Source organism: Cibotium barometz, chromosome 47, assembly GCF_041138505.1.
Source record: "Cibotium barometz isolate CiBa-2024 chromosome 47, ASM4113850v1, whole genome shotgun sequence".
NCBI classification, from domain to species: domain Eukaryota; kingdom Viridiplantae; phylum Streptophyta; class Polypodiopsida; order Cyatheales; family Cibotiaceae; genus Cibotium; species Cibotium barometz.
The window spans coordinates 14,407,919-14,428,749 of record NC_141092.1 but is presented as its reverse complement, the minus strand read 5'-3'; the positions used below and the strand labels follow the sequence as shown (position 1 = coordinate 14,428,749).

The 20,831-nt window shown below is 46.1% G+C and overlaps 1 protein-coding gene across 5 annotated transcripts in view; it reads left to right on the top strand.

Moving 5' to 3' along the window:
* Positions 1 to 20,831, top strand: part of LOC147611393 (uncharacterized) — a 93,336-nt gene that overhangs the window by 17,304 nt on the left and 55,201 nt on the right. For 3 of the 5 annotated variants that reach the window (XM_086784475.1, XM_086784474.1, XM_086784470.1), the window contains one exon: positions 18,965 to 20,141. In XM_086784475.1, the coding sequence (XP_086640601.1) occupies positions 19,012 to 20,141 (1,130 nt within the window). In that variant the 5' untranslated portion in view covers positions 18,965 to 19,011. The remainder of the gene's footprint in view (positions 1 to 18,964; positions 20,142 to 20,831) is intronic. The other 2 variants (XM_086784473.1, XM_086784476.1) reach the window with 1 other exon arrangement.

Sequence of the window (20,831 nt, the reverse complement as noted above, 5' to 3'; positions counted from 1 at the left end):
AGTCCAAAGTCATTTCTCTCTAAAGTAATAAAGCAAATACTATCTCGTTATCGGGATAGGGGGCCCTTCAGTGGGTAATTCGGGACCCAATCTGGTGTACAGTGTTCATATCTCTCTCTCATCTCTTTAAAGTTTGAAGTAAATGAAATGGATTGCTAAACTCACGAAACTCAGGATACAGAAGACGGTGTGAGCATATTGTGTGACAGGATCAACCAATACAAAGACTTCCGCTGCATATCACAAGTGCTGCTTCACATGGACGGGAACTAGTTTTGTGCCACCCGTGTGTGTGACTTGCTTCGTGCTGTATGGACGGGAGCCTGTTGGTGCCACCCGTGTATGGCCAGGATGGCGTCTTACCTATGGGATTGTCACTCCATAGAAAGACTAGGACATATATTCATATTTCTGTCGCACCAGTTTTGTGCCCAATAGGAACTTTCTGTACAAGTTTCATGAAAGGGAGATTTCGTCCATTACATGTGCACATGCATTTATGACTGCATGCATAAACTTGTTTTCGCATGATTTGTTCGCGTGTGTTTTCCTGTTTTGCCGTGCTAGTACACTGGATGGGGACGCCCTAGTGTATCGTGGGAGTGCTGCTTGTTGTGCTGACACATTGGTGTGGCGTGTGAACAGGTGGTAAGTATTACCAATTTGGCCCTTTTAAAATGTAAAATCCATAAGCTATGGTTAACTTCATAGTCACAAGGGACGGGGGACGGTAACGGGGGACGGGGACGGGGACGGGGACGGGACGGGGGACGGCCATATGTAGGGAACGGGGACGGGGGTAGGAACGGCACTTAAAAATTACTTTGTCAGTACCACCCACTCACCTATACGGGCAAAGCTTGCATGTCCATGGCTGTGCACCACCTCCATGAGGGGATGGGGTGTGATTGACCTCATCCCACCATGTCCATCCCGTCGTCCTTCTACGGGTAGTTGGAACTTGAAGAGCCACTGCCACGAGGAGGATGCCATGGATGATGGATGCCTCCTTGTCACTTGATAGAGAGAGAGAGAGAGAGAGAGAGAGAGAGAGAGAGAGAGAGAGAGAGAGAGAGAGAGAGAGAGAGAGAAAGAAAGAAAGATTTTATTAACGTCTTCCAAAAGACCGAACTCGGCCTATGAGACAAATCGGAGTACCTGTATGGGGTATCCTCTGTCATCCCAACAAAATGAGAAAGAGGAGAGAGAGTGAGGCTTGAGCCTTGAAAGTTGAGGGAGAACTTGAGTGTGAGGATGTGTGTGTGTGTGTGTGTGTGTGTGTGTGTGAAGCTTGAGAGAGTGTGTGTGTGAGGGAGAGTGTGTGTCTTGAGAGGCTACAGCTTGCTTGTGTGAGAGCTTGAAACTTGAGACCTTGGCCCTTGAGGCTTGCCGCTTGAGGGAGAGAGAGAGTGTGTGTGTGTGAAGCTAAAGCTTGAAGTGTGAGGGAGTGTGTGTGTGTGTGTCTTCTTATAGGGAGGGAGGCAAGAGAGAGGCCAAGGCCCAAAGCCTCAAAGGCTCAAGGCCTATGGGCCAAGGCTAAAGGCCCATGAAAAGCCCCTCCCAAACAGCCAAAAGAAAAGGTAAAAAATGTGACCATTGCCCAAACAGTAACCTGCAGGCATTCCCATGCAACCGTCCCCCACATCCGTCCCCTCTTGGATCCGTCCTCGGAACGTCGTCCCTTGTGAGGGACGCCCAGCTGGGAACGTCCGTCCGTCCCTGTCCCAGAGTGTTCCCGGGACGGCGTCCCCCCGTTCGAAGGGTCCGTCCCCTCCGTCCCCTGTGACTATCGTTAACTTTAATGTTTATTAGTAAATTTGTTCACACACATTTAAAATTTGGGCTGGACATTTATTTTCTAGTGTGGGTGTCCATAAACTAACCTTTGATTAAAGTTTAATAATACTTAAATCAACTATTGCATGGGAACATTAGTACTTTTCCCCACGTGGGTGGTGGCCAGCTTCTCTCTCTCCATCGCTTGCTGCCCATGTGTGGTATTCTGTACCTGTACCCGCCTCCAACCTGCTAAAACCCGCTTGTTCTGTATCCGCCTCCAACTTGTACTTGCCTGTACCTGTTGCACGATTGCTGTACCTGTCTATACTTGTTGCTCGTATGCTGTACTTGCCGTGTACTTGCTGCTGTACGACTACTGTACCTTCTTGTATCTGCTACTCGTGTGTTGTACCAGCTGCTATACCTACACATGTGTGTTGTACTTGCCATGTACCTGCTGTACGATTGCTGCACCTGTTGTTGTACTTGCACATGTGTGCTGTACTTACCCAATACATGAATTGTACCTGCCCAGTACCTGAATTGTACCTGTTGTACTTGAATTGTTCTTGCAGTACTTGAATTGTCCCTATAGTACTTGAATTGTACCTATAGTACTTGAATTGTACTTGCCCAGTATATTAAGTGTATCTACAGTACTGGAATTGTACTTGCAGTACTTGAACTATACTTGCAGTACCTGAATTGTGCATGCAGTACCAAATTGTCCTTGCTGTACCAGGACTTGTACTTGTTGTACTGGCCTGAACTTGTTGTACAAGGTGCCTCATGTTTCTTATTTGTGTAAACTTAAAATTTGCTAAATTAAGTTCAAAGATTTCTTCAAGTTTTGTGGAGAGCAGTAACAAAGCATGTTTATGCTAACCATACTCAGGAAGCTTTCCTAGTTTGGTTAGTTTTTCCCTGAGTGGTAGTGCTAACCACGCAATGTCCATTGTTGATATTAGTTAAGTGATCTAAAAATGTGTATTTTGTCTTTCGATTTGTAGGCCTCCTGTAGGGAGCGGTCACAGTAGGACAGCCTTAGGGGTCTTGGACAGGCAGCCGACAGGGCACACAGCCCTAGAGGATTGTAGGCTAGGTGTGGGGCAGCCTACACAGGCTGCCCAGCAACCAGAAACTGAGGCGCCTGATGGCCAGCAGCTTATTTAGGTGATGCACAGATTTTATAGCATTTAATGCTGGTTATTCTGGTCGTGGAGTATTTTTCAGTCAACCGACTGGTGTTATTCTAGCCGACAAGCATCCTAGAGGGGTATAAATACCCATTGCATGTTTCAGTCCATTCATCTCATAATTCACCAAGTGCTAAAGCTGATCAAAGGGCCAGGACAGCCAAGGACTAGCTAACGCAGAAGGGGTGAAGGATTGAAGGTCAAGGGCAGAGATCTATCTCAGCCAAGAAGGTTCAGGTTCAGTCTTTTGTTTCAGTTTTGCATCCTTCTAATAAAAGCAAATACACCATTCGTGGTGGGGGCCCTACAGAGGGTATTCGGGACCCAATACTGTGTCCTTTTCTCCCTCCCTCTCTCTCTCTCTCTCTCTCTCTCTCTCTCTCTCTCTCTCTCTCTCTTTTTCTGCACATCTACTTTCAGTTTTGTGCATTAATTTCGTCGGACAAGTGTGTTGTTTTTTCTGAGCATTGAAGTTATCGATTTCCCCCGAAGCTTCCGCATGTTACAGATTCAGTCCCAGATCAAGGTACAGGAAAGTGCACAAGTACGAGGCCCGAGGCAAGGAACACAAGACATGGAGTGGTGTTCTACAAAGCCTAAGGGGATGGTAGTCCTGTGAGTCGAGTGCCACTTGGGGCACACCAGGAAAGGCTTTCAGGCAACGGTTCCAGGGGAGGTTGATCCTCCAAGGGGTGAGTGATAGACTCATTTCTCAGGAAAGAAGACTAGAGATAGTGTTCAGGGACAGGGCAAGAATGGAATGGGGGCTGGATGGAACAGATGCACAGATCTTCATCAGAGTGATCTTCATCAGAGTTAGAGTGGATTTGGAGATCGGGAAGGTGTTCAGGGAAAAGGTTGCCAGAGTAGGAAGGATGACAAGGGGACTCCGGGAATAGAATGGGATGATGATAGTCATCCAAGAATACAGATTGGAATCCCAGCATCAAGTTTAGCAGAGGGGATGTCATGTGCAAGACATGCACTGGCTCAACTCAGAGCTAGTCCTGAGGAGAGCAACCAAATAAAAACAAATCAGAACCAGAATTTAGGAGCAGGTGTTGCTGATTTGGCAAGCGATTTGACTATTGGTGGACGTGGAGGGTTGTCGGCCACAATATATAGGTGTCTGTCCAATCAGCTGCACCAAGGTGAATATTGTTTGTCCAGGAGCTGGCCGACCAGCAGTATGCCAGTTCAATGTCTTTCCTAGCCTATAAAAGGCAATAAAGCTCATCGTTTTCAGCATTCAGCCCCTTGCTTGGCTGGATCACAGCTTTAGTCATAGACTAGGATTAGATTAGGTTTAATACCTTTTCATGGAAGGCAGCCAAGGGCTGCAAGAACATTGTACCCTTTTTGTACTTTATGATATACTGAATACTCATCTCTCTCTCTCTCTCTCTCTCTCTCTCTCTCTCTCTCTCTCTCTCCTCTTTCTTCTCTCTCTTTTGCATCAGCATGTTCCCAGATGGTGTTCAGGGTCGAAAGAAGACTCCATGAAGCTTCCGCGTGTAACACATGGTACAGGATGGAGAACCGTTGCACTAAGTTCCAGGCTGAAAAGTCTACTAAGGCATCTATCTCCACAGTAGCAACTGAGCAGCCCCATCCACACCTCCACCATCAGCCTCTAATGCCGTTTAGCTTTTGCCCGCTTTGAATTTAGTACCACCAATGGTATTTGATGATAAGCAGGAGGGTGAGGGTGAGGCTGAGGGACAGACAAAGGCTCTCATCCGTGCCTATGGCACTGCAAGGGGACAACAATTCATTGTCCTCTTTGACATGGTTAGTTCTGAGGATGTCATCTCTCCACAGTTGGCAAACAAGATGAGCTGTACCCTGGTTCCTGATCACCTCGATGTGGACGGGTTTACCCCTAGTCTGCATACACACATTTATCATAAAGCTCAACAGTTTGAGTTTCAGGTTCAGAGGTCCACATTCCAGTGGGATTTTATTGTCTCCCCTCTTTTAGGGTGTGACACGATCCTCGGGATCTAGTGGTTTAAACAGTATGCACCCATTCGTGATTGGAGGCATGACACTTTCACTATCGTTGAAGGTTTTCCTGAGCCCATCATGTTTCGTGGGGATTGGAGCATTCCTGGAATTCCACCCATTTCCCACATTCAAGCCCAACGAGCCATTAGAAAAGGAGCAGAGTGTGCGTTACTATATGTGCACTCAGTCTAATGTAGTTCAAATAGCATCCCCATAATGGAGCAGTGGACAGTTGGTCTTTTGTCTCAATACAGCAACATCATGTTGCGAGACGACCTCCCACCCAGTAGAGATGAGGACCATTGCATCGAGTTGGTTCTTGGTTCGGAACCTCCAAGCAAGTTCTCCTACCGCCTTTCTAAGGCATTGGAGAGTGAGCTGGAGCAGCAATTAGCCCAGCTACTCCGGTTTGGATTTATCCTACCATCATCCTCCCCTTTTTTTGCTCCCATTTTGTTTGTCCAAAAGAAGGATAAGTCCACACGCTTATGTGGGATTACAGGGTGCTCAATAAGCCAACAATTAAGAATAGATTCCCTGTCATGTGCACGCCCGTGCCATGGCATAAACCTTAGCATGAACATCAGTAATCCCTGATTGAGGTATCAATTAAGGACATCATCAGTGTCATTAGCATAGGTAGCATCATCTTCATCAGCATTACCATCACCATCAGTGTTAGAAGAACCATCTTCACCATCAGCATCATCTACATCATAACCAGCATGACAGCCCATGAAGGAGGGTATGTGGCCTGTCGGCTGGTAGCAGGGGCTCCATATAGCAGTCAGCTAAGTGACCAGCAAGTGTGGACACGGCAAAAAGTACAAATGCAGCAGTTATGATATATGTGTCCAACAGAAGTGGTGGACATCATTATATGTTGGCCGACTGCAGCCTCAAGTGTAACTCGCGGCAGGTGCCTAGGGGACTAGGGCCTTTGACACACTTGTTGATACCATCAATGCATATTAAAACATTTAAATATGGCCACAGCCTTAACACATATCCATCATCACTTTGCATAAAACATAAAGCTGGACAAAACATCCACAAATGCTGAAAATGGAGCTTGCACATGTGACACCACATAGAGGCCGGAATGGGTTGACCCCCCCCCTTGGAGTATTTTATTACCCAAGGAGAATAATATCATGTACAAGCTTTGAGGGCCTTACTCTCCCCACGGGAGATGCCGGATTATCCATATACAAATGCCATAACACAGCCCAACACGAGGCTACCAAGCCAGAACACAGGCTGTAGAAATGCCGAGCCAACAATATAATCCATATACCTCCGTGTGGGTACTGATTCTTCCCCAAAAACCACGGGTCTTCATGCAATAGAGCTGGTACAACAGGTTCAGCTCTCCATTCAGCCGGTACAATAGGTACAGTGGTTGGTACAATCGGTACAAGGGTTGGTACAGCCAGAACAGTGGCTAGTACAGCAAGTACAGTGGCTGGTACAGCTGGTACAACGGCTGGTACAGTAGGTACAAGTACAAGGGCTGCTACAGCCAGTACAGTGGCTGCTACAGCTGGTACAGTGGTTGGTACAGCAGGTACAACAAGTACAAGGGGTGGTACAGCCAGTACAGTGGCTGGTACAGCTGGTACAAGGGCTTGTACAGCCAATACAGTGGCTGGTACAGCAAGTACAAGGGCTGGTACAACAAGTACAATGGCTAGAAATCATAGTAAATGATTAAATACCCTTGCCTTCAGTATTTCTTCGCGACGGAAGCCTCCAAAACAGTCCCCAACAGCCGGTATTCTTCATGGGCAGCCTTCAAGAGAGAGAGAAAGAGAGTAGCCATCATTAGGGCAGCCTGTAACGGTGGTAGAGGCTAGTGTGCAACAAGAGAGCCTCTATTAATGAAGAGAGAGGACTCCAATTTATAGACTTGGGCCTCCCATGAGCTAAAATGGCAAGAGAAGGCTACCATGACAAGTGGAGAGCCACACAATAGCTGAAGTGACAAGTGTGAGGCCACTTGTCTCACTTTGATCCACTTTCTAACAAGTGTCCCACTTTGGTCCACTTTCTTGCCACATGTCCCAATCGAAGAGATGGGTCCTTCCATAAACTTTATCTCTAAAAATATCCCAACTGGTAGACATTCTAGTCGGGCCAAAAATAGCAACTCTCCTAAATTTTAGGAGTGTGGTCCTTTGTATTCTAGGATAATCCCCCATTCCCAAAGCTTGTACTTTCCAAATATTTAGACATCGTGGAGTCCACCGGACCCCTTTCATACTGGGAAATGTCCAGCCTGGTGACACTCTGAACTCAGCATAATATGTAAGCATTGCATCATTTTCAGCAGAAGATAAGTCATTTGTTAGCCATCATTCATCCATGGAGGGTCAGCCCATAGGCTGACCACAAGCCTCAATCATGTACAAACATCAGTTACCTTTTTGTACTATATGAATAAAGAAAACCTGACACCTAATCTCTCTCTTCTTCTCTCTCTTCTGTGTCTTAATCTAAGTTAATTAGCATCAATGTTCTTAAGTAATCTTAGGGCTATGAATCAGTACAGCAAGGCTTCCGTGCATGCAACATTGGTATCAGAGCATTCAGGCTCAACCCACTAAGTTATGTCCCAAGGAAGGTGCACAGTTCCAACAGGAAGGATGCAGCAAGGTAGCAGATGGAGTGGTCTGCAATAGGCGAAGCTAGAGGAAGCAGTCCTTGAGGGTAGGTAAGCAGACCCAATACCTCAGTAAGCTCTCAGATCAGTTCCAAAGGCCTCGCAACAGGCATTATCAATTCCGGCAGGTGACCCACCGTTGTGTCAAGGTTAAGGGAAAGCAGGCATGGGGACAACAGTGAACAGATGCTGAGTTCTTCATCAAAGACTTGGAAGTGGAGATCAGGAGTGAAGTGTTCAGATCAAAAACATCAGTCAGAGTCAGTAGAAGTCAAAGTCAGTAAGTAGTAGCAGTTCAATAGAAGTCCAGGGAGAAAGGATGACAGCGTCTCCACCTCGTGATTAAGTTTAGCAGAAGGGCATGTCACGTGCACGCTCGTGCCATGGCGTAAACCTTAGCATGAACATCTTTAATCCTTGATTAAAGTATCAGTTAAGGACATCATCAGTGTCATTAGCATAGGCAGCATCATCTTCATCGCATTACCATCACCATCAGCATTGGAAGAACCATCTTCACCATCAGCATCATCATCATCAGCATGACAGTCCATGAAGGAGGGTATGGGGCCTGTCAGTTGGCAGCAGGGGCTCCATACAGCAGTCGGCTAAGTGATCAATAGGTGTGGACATGGTCCTTGAAAGCCCGTAAACCCTGAAGGGTCATCTTAATATTTTACCTCGGAGTCTTGATGTCTTTAAGAAGATCAGTTAGAGCTTCCAAGATCTCGGAAAACTTGTTGATATGGGTGGAATATGCCTGGTAAATACCCACAAACGATCTAATGTCATATGTTGTTTTCGGGATCTCTCAATTTAGGATTTCTGCAACCTTTGTAGAATCTAATCGGATGCTTGTGGCACTGATTATTTATTCGAGGTAGTGAACCTCGTATAAATAAAACTCCGATTTCTTCTCATTGACATAAAGCTCGTTGCTTTTCAGCAATTTCATCACTTGTTCGATGTCAATGTCGTGTTGCTCTTTCGTCGCTGAGAAAATCAGTATGTCGTCCAAAAAGATGTAGACACTTTTCTATCAAGTACCTAAAAACCCGCATCATCATGCGGTTAAACATAGTTGGGGCCTTTGTTAATCCAAAAGGCATGACCACGAACTCGTAGTGGGCCTGCTCAGTTCGGAATGCGGTTTTGGGGATGTCCCCCTCCACAATTCTTACTTGATGGTAGCCACTTTTGAAGTCAATTTTTGAAAACACCTTTGCTCTATTCAACCTCTCTAAGATATAATCAATTCGAGGCATAGGGAACTTGCTCTTTATCGTCAGCTTGTTGAGCGCTCGATAATCTACCCAAAGCTGGGAGGATCCATCCTTCTTTTTCATGAAAGGATCAGGCTTGCGAGTGGAGACACACTAGAACGTATGAAACGAGACTGCAATAGTTCGTGGAGTTGACGATCCAACTCCGTCTCCATGGCCTTGCTCAGGCGGTATGGAAATTTACTGGGGGGTTCGGAACCTGGGAGAAGCTCAATTTTATGGTCCTCTGGTCTAGATGGGGGAAGTTTGAAAGGTAAGTTGTCCCGAAGAAAGATCTTCTGGAACCGGGCATGTAGGGCCTTGTACTTCCCCGAAGCACTCGTCACTGTTTGGGTAGTCTGAAAATAAATAATTGCACACTGTGCGCCTTTCTGAATCTCTTGTTTAACTTGGAGATGGCTACTGACCAGAAAGTTAGGTATCCCTGGTTGATACTTAGTGATCATGGGGATCTTTGACACATTTTGGATAATCCGAAACGTGTGCTGATCCCAATCAATGTCTTGTGTGAACTTGTGAAACCACTGGATTCCTAAGATTACGTTTGCATCTACAAGAGGGCAACCATGAAATCCCCCACAAATTCTGTGCCCTGGATGACTAATTTAGCCTGGCGAGCTTCAAATTTGATGCTCATTGTCATGCCCGTGCTAAATCCCTCCACTTTCTTATCTAGCGAGGTCAATCAAAACGCGCTCGCCGAGTGGCTTGTTCTGTGACCACGTCCTTTGTGCTGTCGTTGCTAAACAAGACAACGGCTCTTTGGCTACCTATGTAGCCAAAAGTCTTGAGCAATTCGTTTCGCTCATACTCTGGGTCATGGTTGTTGTTCTAGCCATCTTCGAGCTCCCGGTTAACAATGGCACCAACCCAGCTGGAGGACTAGCGACAACTTGGGGGGTTGGTGCGGGAGGCTGGCCCACCACGACAACTGTCAAGGCCGGGATTGTGTCTCAACAGGGGTCTTCTTAGGGCAAACCTTAGAAACACCGCCCCTTGTTCTTGTATTGTTCTTGCACTTCAGGTCTGATCTTACCACCTGTCTTGCCGGCCATAGTCTTATGGTCTGGAGTAAGGTGAGGTCCGTTGTTCGAATTCATGGAGCCAGAGGTTTCTGGGATAGACCTTGACTGGGTCTGGTTCTGGCCCTTGCCAAAGGCAATGGCCATGGCTACTTTGGGCTCGGAGGTCTTTGGTTTTCCGTTGTTATACTTCACCCCAACACTTTGCGCAAGCGAAAGTGCCCGGTCAAAAGCATGTCCAAACCGTAGAGGAATTGATCTCTTTTGTTTGCATCCAATTTCTGCAACTGTAAAGCTAGGTGAGTGACTTTATTTGCAAATTGGAGGAGAGGTGGCACGTTCTTGTGCAAATCCCTATACTCGTCCTCAAGTCGCTCAAGATAATGAGGCGGTAGAAACCACTTCCTGAGACGAGTGACAAATTGGTCCCATCGGTAGTCAGCAACTCCATATTTGGAATTGACTTGGGCCCAATGAGTCCACCGTGAGATGGCTTCCCCTTCGATGTAGCAACTAGCTAACACCACCTTCTCTATGTCTGACTTCCTACCAGCAGCAAAGTAGGCTTCAAACTGATGAATCCAAGAAACAGAGTTGTGGGATCGAGTTTACCGGTACGTTCACCTTCTTGTGAAGATGAGTCCAAGAAGTTGTGGGTACTGTCCTTGCGTTGAGAACTGCAAGTTATCGCTTGTGCTCCATGCGTCAACGTTGGTCCTCTAGTGTGGCGGCGTGGGCTGCCGCCTGTGTTCGAAGCCCTACCTCCCAGAGCTGCAATTCATGTAATGCATGGGAATGTTGTGTTAACTCCTCAATGGAGATATCCGAAACCTGGATTTGGGAAGGGGTTTGGGAAGGGGTGATGATTGGCGGAGGGGAAGGCGGGGTGAATGGTTGTCGAGGTGTCACCATTTGGTCCCTTCACCAGTCTTGATCAGTGTTCCACACACTGAATGGGGCCAAGGTGTCAACGGGGATTTTCCATAGAAGAAAGCTGAAGCATCTACTGACAAAGTTTGGCCTGAAATATGGCTACAGAACATGAGCAGTATGGGATTTTATTTCATTAAGGCGGCTTATAAGGTTTATAAGTCAACGGGTTCACACATCATTAAAAGTGTGGCTGGACTTATTAATATTTTGGGCTTGGATCCCTCGACAGAGGGAGGTGCCTAGCATAACTTGGCCAACAAGTTGGAAAAGCACATAAGTTGATATTTTGGGCATATTTAGGACTGTTTGACTCCTTTAAAAGTAGGAGGAAGGATGCGTATGAGGGACAGGGTGGCGGGCAGCAGATGAAAAATTTTCTCTCTCTTCCTCTCTAGAGCGACTGGCCGTACAGTAGGGCAGCAGCCTGTTTCTTGTTTTCCTCTGAGCGTTGGCCGTACAGCAGCCACCTTGCGGGTTCTCTCTCCTGTAGTGTTGGTCGTACAGTTCAGCAGCAGCTGTTTGGCATGTTCACTCTCCTAAGTGCTGGTCGTACAGCAGGACATCACTTTCTCTCTCTTTTTTGGAGTAGCCACTGGTTCTGGGACTATTTCAAGGCTGATTTGTATTGGTTTATGGTGTTGATTGGTACCCAGATCTTTGAGCAAGTGTTTGCTGAGCTTTGTGGAAAATCTGGTGTTCACTCTTGAGTGCTGGTCATACAACATGACATCACTTTCTCTCTCTTTTCCGGATTAGCCATTGGTTATGGGGCTGTTTCAAGATTGATTTGTACTGGTTTATAGTGTTGATTGGTACCGAGATCTTTGAGCAAGTGTGTGCTGAGCTTGGATTGCACTTGCATCTTGGTCTGTTGTAACAGTTTATTCTTTTGAATAAAGAAGTTCCTACGGGGGGCCGGCCGTTCTGGCTCAGTGCTGTGTTCTTTTGGTGATTGTTTATGGTTCTTCTAGTGCGTCACAAAGTTTGTTTCTAGCATTGTGCTGTCTAATAAAGAAGTTCCTAGGGGGGGCCGGCAGTTCCAGCTCAGTGCTGTGTGCTTTTGGTGATTGTTTATGGTTCTTCTGCTGCATCACAAAGTTTGTTTCTGGCATTGTGCTGTTTGTCTGTTGTCCGAGTGTTCCGGGATTTTGTTTCATTGGACTGGTTTGGTTTCATGAGGTTTCTCGAAGCGGTATCCGTTTCTCCAAGGCATGTATAGAAGCCGTACGTGTCTGCATTTGTTCCCCTTGTTGAGCTATGATGCGCATAAATCCCGAACATGGCGTTCGTGTCATCACTAATGACCTGGCTTCTGGAATCGTTGTCGAAGAAACAGTTTCTGTTGGGATCTGGTCTTCTCTCTCATCGTAAGAATTCACCGTAGTGGGAGTGGTCAAGTTTTTCCGTGGCTGCAACAATACCATCCACTGTGTGTGTGGGAGACGTTTCCGATCGCTTTTGGAGGCTAGAAACCAACCGTCCTTAGAGGGATAGGAGTCACACCGGAATGGGAGTGCAACCGGTGTTTGAAAACCAAACTTATGTGTGTGTGTGTGTGTGTGTGGAGTGCGTGTATGAGAGCATATCTTGATACATAGTTCTACACCCACTATTGGGCACTGATGACGTTAGTGGGGATGTCGTAGTATCTAGTCCATACTATGCATAATGGAGTTGATAGTTATATAGTCTTGTGGATTGACTATCATGAGTATATAACATGCACGTTCCTAAAAGGTGAATTTGGGCATGTACCTAGATTCATCTAGGTATATAATTCAGCCGTATTAGCAGACATGCAGATTTCACATTGCGAAGTTTTCGTTCGAGTTGCGGCCAGTTGATATTGTGCTTATTCTTTCTATCTTTAGCAGTGCATTTGCCCTATCAACTACTTATTTGCTGTACTAATTCTTCCTATTTGCTACTTCCCTTAGTGCTAGGCTTCACTATGGCTGAGTCTGCCCTGCATCTCAGGAGGTTTGACAGAAACTCAGTACGAAGGGCTTTGTGTGAATATATGCTCTTATGTGTGTGTGTATGGAGTGCGTGTGTGAGCATATCTTGATACAGAGTTCTACACCCACTATTGGACACTGATGATGTTAGTGGGGATGTTGTAGTATCTAGTCCATACTATGCATAATGGAGTTGATAGTTATATAGTCTTGTGGGTTGACTACCATGAGTATATAACATGCACGTTCCTAAAAGGTGAATTTGGGCATGTTCCTAGAATCATCTAGGTATATATATATAGCTTGATACATTCCACTTTGGGCCATTAATATCAAAAAGTGACTTGGTTTCCAAGCTAGTCTATTTACATTAAAATTGTAGCAATTAAATTAAATGAAACTATGGATGGGTGACCATCGTTGCACATCAAAATACGACGGCCGCGCGCTGGCCAAAATCCATCGCACCCACGCTACTCCGTGCACCGATCTTCTCACCAAAAACACAAGACACATTAAATCTCGCTTATCCGCCCAACATGATGCGACCACTGCTCCACGCTCTCATGCGTAGCCAGTCACGACCATGTGGCAAATGAGCGTACCATAAATATCACATAAAATATCAAATAATTTCACAATTAACTCCATAATTCTCATTTTCATAACAAAAGTACCTTGTCAAGGTCAAGAATTATTCGACTATGGATGCCATGTGGGTGGATGAAAACTTCTTTACGGAGTTATTCGACTATGGATGCCATGTGGGTGGATGAGAACTTCTTTACGGAGTACCTTGTCAAGGTCAAGAATTATTCGACTATGGATGCCATGTGGGTGGATGAGTATCCACAGGTTTTACAAGCATATCAACTTCTTGTATTTTGATGCTTTGGTGATAGGGCTAGTGAAAGTGATCCCTAGATCTATATATGATTTGACCAACACAACCTCATCTCTTCTATATGTGAAAGAATTGTCTGTGTGGCCGCAACCAGATAGGAGGTGTTAAAAAGCATAATTTTGGTCTTCCCAAGATTATTGTGAGGCCCCTCTCATTGCAAAAAGCCTGCAATGCATCTAGATATCGTTGCGATCCCTCAGCATCTAGATATCGTTGCGATCCCTCAGTTGAGGCTAAAATGAGGACTGTCATCTGCATATGTGTGTGTGTGTGAGAGAGAGAGAGAGAGAGAGAGAGAGAGAGTTATATTAACGTCTACAAAAGGCCAAAATGACCTATGAGACCAAAAGGATTACATCATGTCCATGGAATACATCATCGTGGGTACTAAAATGAAGAAAATGACAAAGCTAAAATGCTAAAGTTGAGATGTTAGGGTTGATCCATGTACAAAGAGCATAAGGCTTGCATATCATCCTAAGATATCCCTGCATGGGGATGCAACATGGCACTCAGAGTGGTAAAGCTAAGCCGATATGAGGAAGTCCTGTGATGGTGTAAGATGATGGCCCTGATCCTCCTATGGTGGTGCAGGCGTGGGAGGGGCCCTCTGGGTTGAGGACATCGACCTTTGCATAGCTCAGTGGCTCTGTCCTATTAGAATTGTGCATCTCAGTGTTATGGGGTTTTACCATTTATTTGACATTTTATTGTATTTCTCCTATTTATTTGTCCTATGAGCAATCGACCAGCCCTAGAGGCAGTTGACCAGCTCACTGATGCACTATTTCCCCATTATTCACCCCATTCATTCAATCCACTTGCACATAGTTCAACATCCAGTTGCTGGCCATTGCCATTGTAAAGCTTTACTGCTGTTATAAAAGGTGATCTTGTCCAACTCTCTCAATCTCCTTTGCACTCTCTTATGTTTACTGTTTATGCTTCCGCTTGTGCTATCTCCTTCATGGTATCATTCGCTTAGGTCCAGGCTGCTCCAAACCTTGCAAATCTGCCCACTTCTCCCTCACCTTCTCTCTCTCAAACCTAGTGCAACCGAAGCTGACAAAATGGTGAAGTTCGACTACCTCTCATCCACCTTGTACAAGGAACCAAACAAGCATGCTTAGTGGTTGGAAAATGTGGATTGAAGGAGTTTACGGAGATGCCCTGGGAGGAGTTTTATCACAACTTCAAAGCCGGCGTTTTGCCTCCATCACCTCTCCGGCTGCAGATCATTCCATACAGTTGCTGCGTTTTCAGTACCTTGCTGCGTTTCTGGTCCAGCCCTCTTCTGGTTGCCGTCGGCCAGCCCTACAGGCTGTGTTTTGCTCTTCAGAGGCAGATCTTGAAGTGTTTTGGCTCCGTTTTCTCCTACAGAGGCTATCCGGCCAGTTTTGGTGGCTGTGAGAGAAGTGTTTGAGAGCTGAGATTTGTTCTTTGTTGCTGTGGATATGGCTCCCCCCTGTACGAACAAAGATGACAAGTTGAAAGGACCAACTACGCTCATTGGAAGCTTCAGATGCAAATCTGGTTCATCCACAAGGGTTTGTGGGACATTGTTCAGGGTACTGAAAGGAAGCCCAAGCGTTCTCAAAACTCTAGGCAGTGGACTCAGGACCAGGAGGATGAATTTGCTGTGGAATTACAAGACTGGGAGAATCGGGACTCGAAGGCGCATTCTGTGCTTGTGCGGACCATCATCGAGGAGGTCTCATCGGCAGTGCAAACTCTCTCTAGTGCTCATCTGGTATGGTCAAAGTTGGAGGATCTCTTTGCACGAGATTCATCGATGAGGGCAGTTCCCTTGCAGGGGCAGCTCTACGGTTTGTTATTTTCTGAAGGCACTTGAATGCAGTCTTTTCTCATGAAGGCCATGGTTATCCATGACCAGTTACTGGCTATGGGTGCTGCTTTGTCCTCTTCTCTCCTCACCAAGCTTCCTCCGGACTATGATGTTATTTCTCGATCTTTGCGGTGCTAGGTCACATCCACTCAGTTGGATTTTGATGATCTTAGCTCCCTACTTTTGGAGGAGGAGTCCGTTCTCATCTCACAGGGCAAGTTGAAGGTGTCCGTCAATAGTTCTGACCAGGCACTTTCCTCAATTCAAAAGAAAGGTCGGAGTCGCTGCTTCTCTTGCGGGAAAAGAGGACATCTGTCCAAGGATTGTTTGCCCAAGAAGAAGGACAAGACCAAGGGCAAGGCTTCATCTCAGAGAAAAGGCAAAGACACGACACAAGATAGTGATACAGATTGCATCTTCATCGACTTATCTTCTTCCGACTCTTGCACACTATGAGCTGCAGAGGGGGTGTTAGAATTGTGCATCTCAATGTTTTGGGGTTTTACCATTTATCAGACATTTTATTGTATTTCTCCTATTTATTTGTCCTGTGAGCAGTCGGCCAGCCCTAGAGGCAGTCGGTCAGCTCACTGATGCACTATATAAGGAGTTCCCCATTCATTCAATCCACTTGCACATAGTTCAACATCCAGTTGCTAGCCATTGCCATTGTAAAGCTTTACTGCTGTTATAAAAGGTGATCTTGTCCAACTCTCTCAATCTCCTTTGCACTCTCTCATATGTTTACTGTTTATGCTTCTGCCTGTGCTATCTCCTTCATGTCCAGTGTCACTCGTTTGGGTTAGGCTCCTACATTAGCCTCAAGTCGAGGTAGGGTGGGTGGGTCTACCCTTCAAGCTCAGGTCTAGAAGAAATCAGTGGAGCTCTTTGTGCTGATCCTCGGGTAGGTTCTAGTGGTCTGAGACGCAATAGTGACTCTCTATGTTTGCGAAGCTCCAGAAGGAAGAGCCGTAGGCATCTTTGATTCGGGAAGTCCATGATCCTAGAGAGTGGTCCAAACCCGTCTCGGAAGAGGCAGTGGAACCTCCCTCTGATCTCATAGTATACCAGACATGGGCATATGTAGTTCTCCTCCGTCTTGGCCTCTGTATGGCAAAGGTGACACATCCTATCCTCTGGTGCAGCCGTCCTTTCCATATCTGGTTGTCTCCACTTAATTGGTGGGATGAGTTGCGGATCTGGCCAATCGCACATCTCACTCCAAATGATAGATGTGTGTCCATGTAGCGTGGGCGTGTGAAAAAGCTATCCTCCATCAAGTGAAGAAGATGATCTTTGTAGAAGGCCATCTTCGTCCTTCCCAAGGGCTGAGTGGGTGAGCGCCAGGTCCTCTTGAGTATCCAAGCTAACAATGTGCTTAAGTCACAATGAGACCAAAAAATAGTACGATAAATCCATGAGAATAATACTGAGCAATGGTTAAAACTGAAAAAAAGAAATTAGCTGATAGTGCTGTGAGAGCCAGATGGCTGATACACAATGTCACTATGTGGGATAGATAGTATAGCAAGACTCAGCTAATGATGCCATCCTCCTCCAACACAGATTGGAGGGCTTAGTACTATCTCTTGCTTGGGATGGGAGCTCTCCATGTCATCGAAGAATGTCAATGATCTGCAGCTGACTGGTAGAAGGTAAAGAACACATGAAAATGGAAAAAATCGTCTACCAAAAGAAAGAGGGTCCATGTACTACGTGAGCCCTGTATATACAATGAAATGGGCAGAGATTAAAATATATCACCCTCCTCATGAATGGAGTATAGAGCATCAATGTCGACCACATATGGTGGTGTATCCTTATGGCACCGAAATATGTCCCAGATCTGGAGCTGGCAAGTTGGATGGTCTGGCTCTCAATGGGCGAGCACGTCTGGCTCTTTGGAGGGACTGTGGTCTATGAATATCTGCAGAAGGGATAAATAGCCTATGAGGCCAAAAGTACATGGTGTATGAGATGATGCCTAAAGCATCCCCTAAATGCTAATTCAACAAAGAAATGAAAATTCAAATGATATGTGCTGGGGTGGATGTATCCCACGAGGTTTCGACTCTCTAATTAGTGAGTCTCTGTGGCGATGAAGCTCCAGGAGGAAGAGGCCTAGGCACTGCTGATGTGGATAATCCATGATCCTGGATAAGGGTCCAAACTCCTCTCTGAAGAGACAGTGGAGCCTCTCTTGGATCTCATAATATACGGTGCACCTGCATATGAAGTGCTCCTCTGACTCGACGTCCCTCTGGCATATGGTGCATATCCTCTCCTGACGAGGTATCTGCATGGCTCTCCCTATCTCTATCCTCAGGCAGTGCGATGACACCTGCAACTAACCCACTGCAATCTGCATGGCATGTGACATGCATATGTCAAGATATCTGGCCCTTAGTATGAAACCATCCTTTGTAAGCCTCATGAAAGTATCCATGTAGTACTGCGGTTTGTGTGAGAGTCTTGGATGTATAGTCCCAATAAATCATATCTGATCACCCGGTTCCTATCATCCTGAGACAGCCTGATGAATGGGTTCATACTACTTGAGTGGCGGGAGGCGATCCATCGTGAGTCCCTGCCTCGTGAACCAGGTGCATACTCGGCTATACCATGACTTGTGCCCATCTGCTGCTAGCTGCTGGGAGGACTGTAGGGCGAGCTTCGGGAGTCTCCAGGGGGCCATGGCCTGATCCTGTGCATGTATGTGGCTGTTTGGAAGAGTGCCTCTACTACCATGGGTGCTGCAGCGCAGTCTGCCAGGATAACATCATGTGGGACCGCCGATGGTTTGCTGCGTATCATATGGGATAGCACCATGACCTAGGGCCTCTCTATCTTCGGCCATTTGGCCACTGTGAGATCGAGTGCCCGAGAGAGAGAGAGAGAGAGAGAGAGAGAGAGAGAGAGAGAGAGAGAGAAAGATATATTAACTTCTGCGAAAGGCCAAAGTGGCCTATGAGACCAAAACATAGTACACAGCTGATGGTGTCTCATCAAAAGTAAGACAAAAAGGACTAAAAAAGTCCTAAAACAGTCCTGAGAGAGAGAGAGAGAGAGAGAGAGAGAGAGAGAGAGATTAACGTCTACAAGAGGCCAAAGTGGCCTATGAGACAAAGTAACCAATACATTCAAAACTCAAGGAAACTAAATGTCCCGAGAGAGAGAGAGAGAGAGAGAGAGAGAGAGAGACAGAGAGAGAGATTAACGTCTACAAGAGGCCAAAGTGGCCTATGAGACAAAAGTACCATTACATTCAAAACTCAAGGAAACTAAATGTCCCGAGAGAGAGAGAGAGAGAGAGAGAGAGAGAGAGAGAGAGAGAGAGAGAGAGAATTTAATACTTTTATTATTTTTTTCACAAGACAGAGTAGAGGATTCGACTACGCTGGGTGGAGTTTCCTCACAGAGGATGGATGTCACTTTCAATGCCTTGTCAGCTAGATTGATGCACCAAGAGCACTTTTCCCGTGTGTATCAAGGTGGGTCACCAGGAGCCCCCCCAAGAGGTGATCCGGTGAGAAACTTTAGGTCAGAGACAACCGTAGGTATCGTAGATGGGCAGCCATACGGTGCTGCGGATAGGGAACACTTCCTACCAAACTCAGACAGAGATTTCAGCAGTGGCAACAGTGGGATGTTGGGGTCAGTGGACAGAAATGAGGGCTCGGTTGATGAGGGCCAAAGATTTGTCAATGGAAGCTCTCATGTTTCTGGTGTTGTAAACACATCTCCCAGAGTGTTGGATTGGGCAGGAAGTGAGCAGCCAGGAGAAATGGGAAGTGAAGTGGACTACAGAGATATGGAAGAAAGAGATGGAGGGAGTAGTGGTGGATCACAGAGTGATGGCTCAGAGGAAGATGAGGAAGAAGATGGGGATATTGATGGAGAAGGTGAAGACATTGAACCTCATCAAGGAGTGACCAGATTAGTTGATCGTGGGTTACCTGGTCAAAGAGGCTATGAAACCCTTTCAAACATACAAATTGATGGAATGCAGGGCAGGCAGGAGTTAGTGGCAGGTCTGCATAGTTCTGAAGGTTTTCAAAAGACAAAATTTGATAGGGAAATATCATCACAAGCCTCCACATCATCTGCTCCATCACTGGGAATGTTTCTAGCCCCATCATCAGCCATCCCTTTTTTGAATTCTTTTTCTTCACCACCATCTGTAGGACCCATCCTAGGCCATGACGATGGTAATCCTGCTGCTCCAAATGGCACGATAGTAGTGGCTAGTGGACTTGGTACCTCACCTGGATACTACAGGGATGGCATGGCAAAAGAAACAAGTGTAAAGGACACATTCATGAAGGAAAGCCAAAATTACAGTCATGAGCCAGGCAGGATTGCTCACAGCTCACCTGTGCCAGAAGCAGTACCAATAGGAGTGGCAACATCAGAGCACTACAGCTCACTTGTGCAGGCGACTGCAGTGAACCCTCAGAAGGACCCAGGAAATCAGATTGTGGCCTTCAGCCATAGAAAAAGCCAGGAGACCATGGAAATGCCACTTCGGTCTGCCTTGACTGACCCACTTACGTAAGTTCAGATACTTAGTGCTCTCTGCCCACATATCTTGAAAATCGGATGGTAATCTGCAGGCTAGTGTAAGTTTGTTGTATGCTTGAATCATGTGCAACAGTGTATGCAAGTGCAATGACCGGCATTATTTCATGTTCACCTCAGTGTAGCATGGATCAACTCTCTTTCAAGTTGCACTTGTGCTTGCCTTAGCCATTGTTTGTCCCTTTGATATCATATTGCTAAACTTCTGTATGATTGATCCAGATTTTGGAATTATGGCACATCATGAAATGCCATGTTTGCTCCAAGTCACCTCTTTTTATTAGCAGATTTGATTTCCGTTTGATGCATGTTCAGGTCTATATGATAGGCAACCAGTTCTTTTCATGTATGACAACCCTTGTAATCCCTTTGTAGGGTGAACATTCAAAGGAGGAAGGACCCCCTTTCTTGGCACCTCTGTGGGGCTTATTACTTTTCCATGAGTGTAACTAATCTCTTAGGTGGTCATTCAATCAAAGGGGAGAGGCCGCCTCTTATTTTCATTAGCATACTTGTATAGGCAGTCTTATGACACTTGATTGAGAGGCCTATGTGATCATCTTACACAACTCTACTTTGATGCATTAAAGGATCTCCACAATGCCTTTAAGAGGGTCTGGGTGACCTGGGTGTTTTCCCCACACGGCCCTCACATGTAAGTAC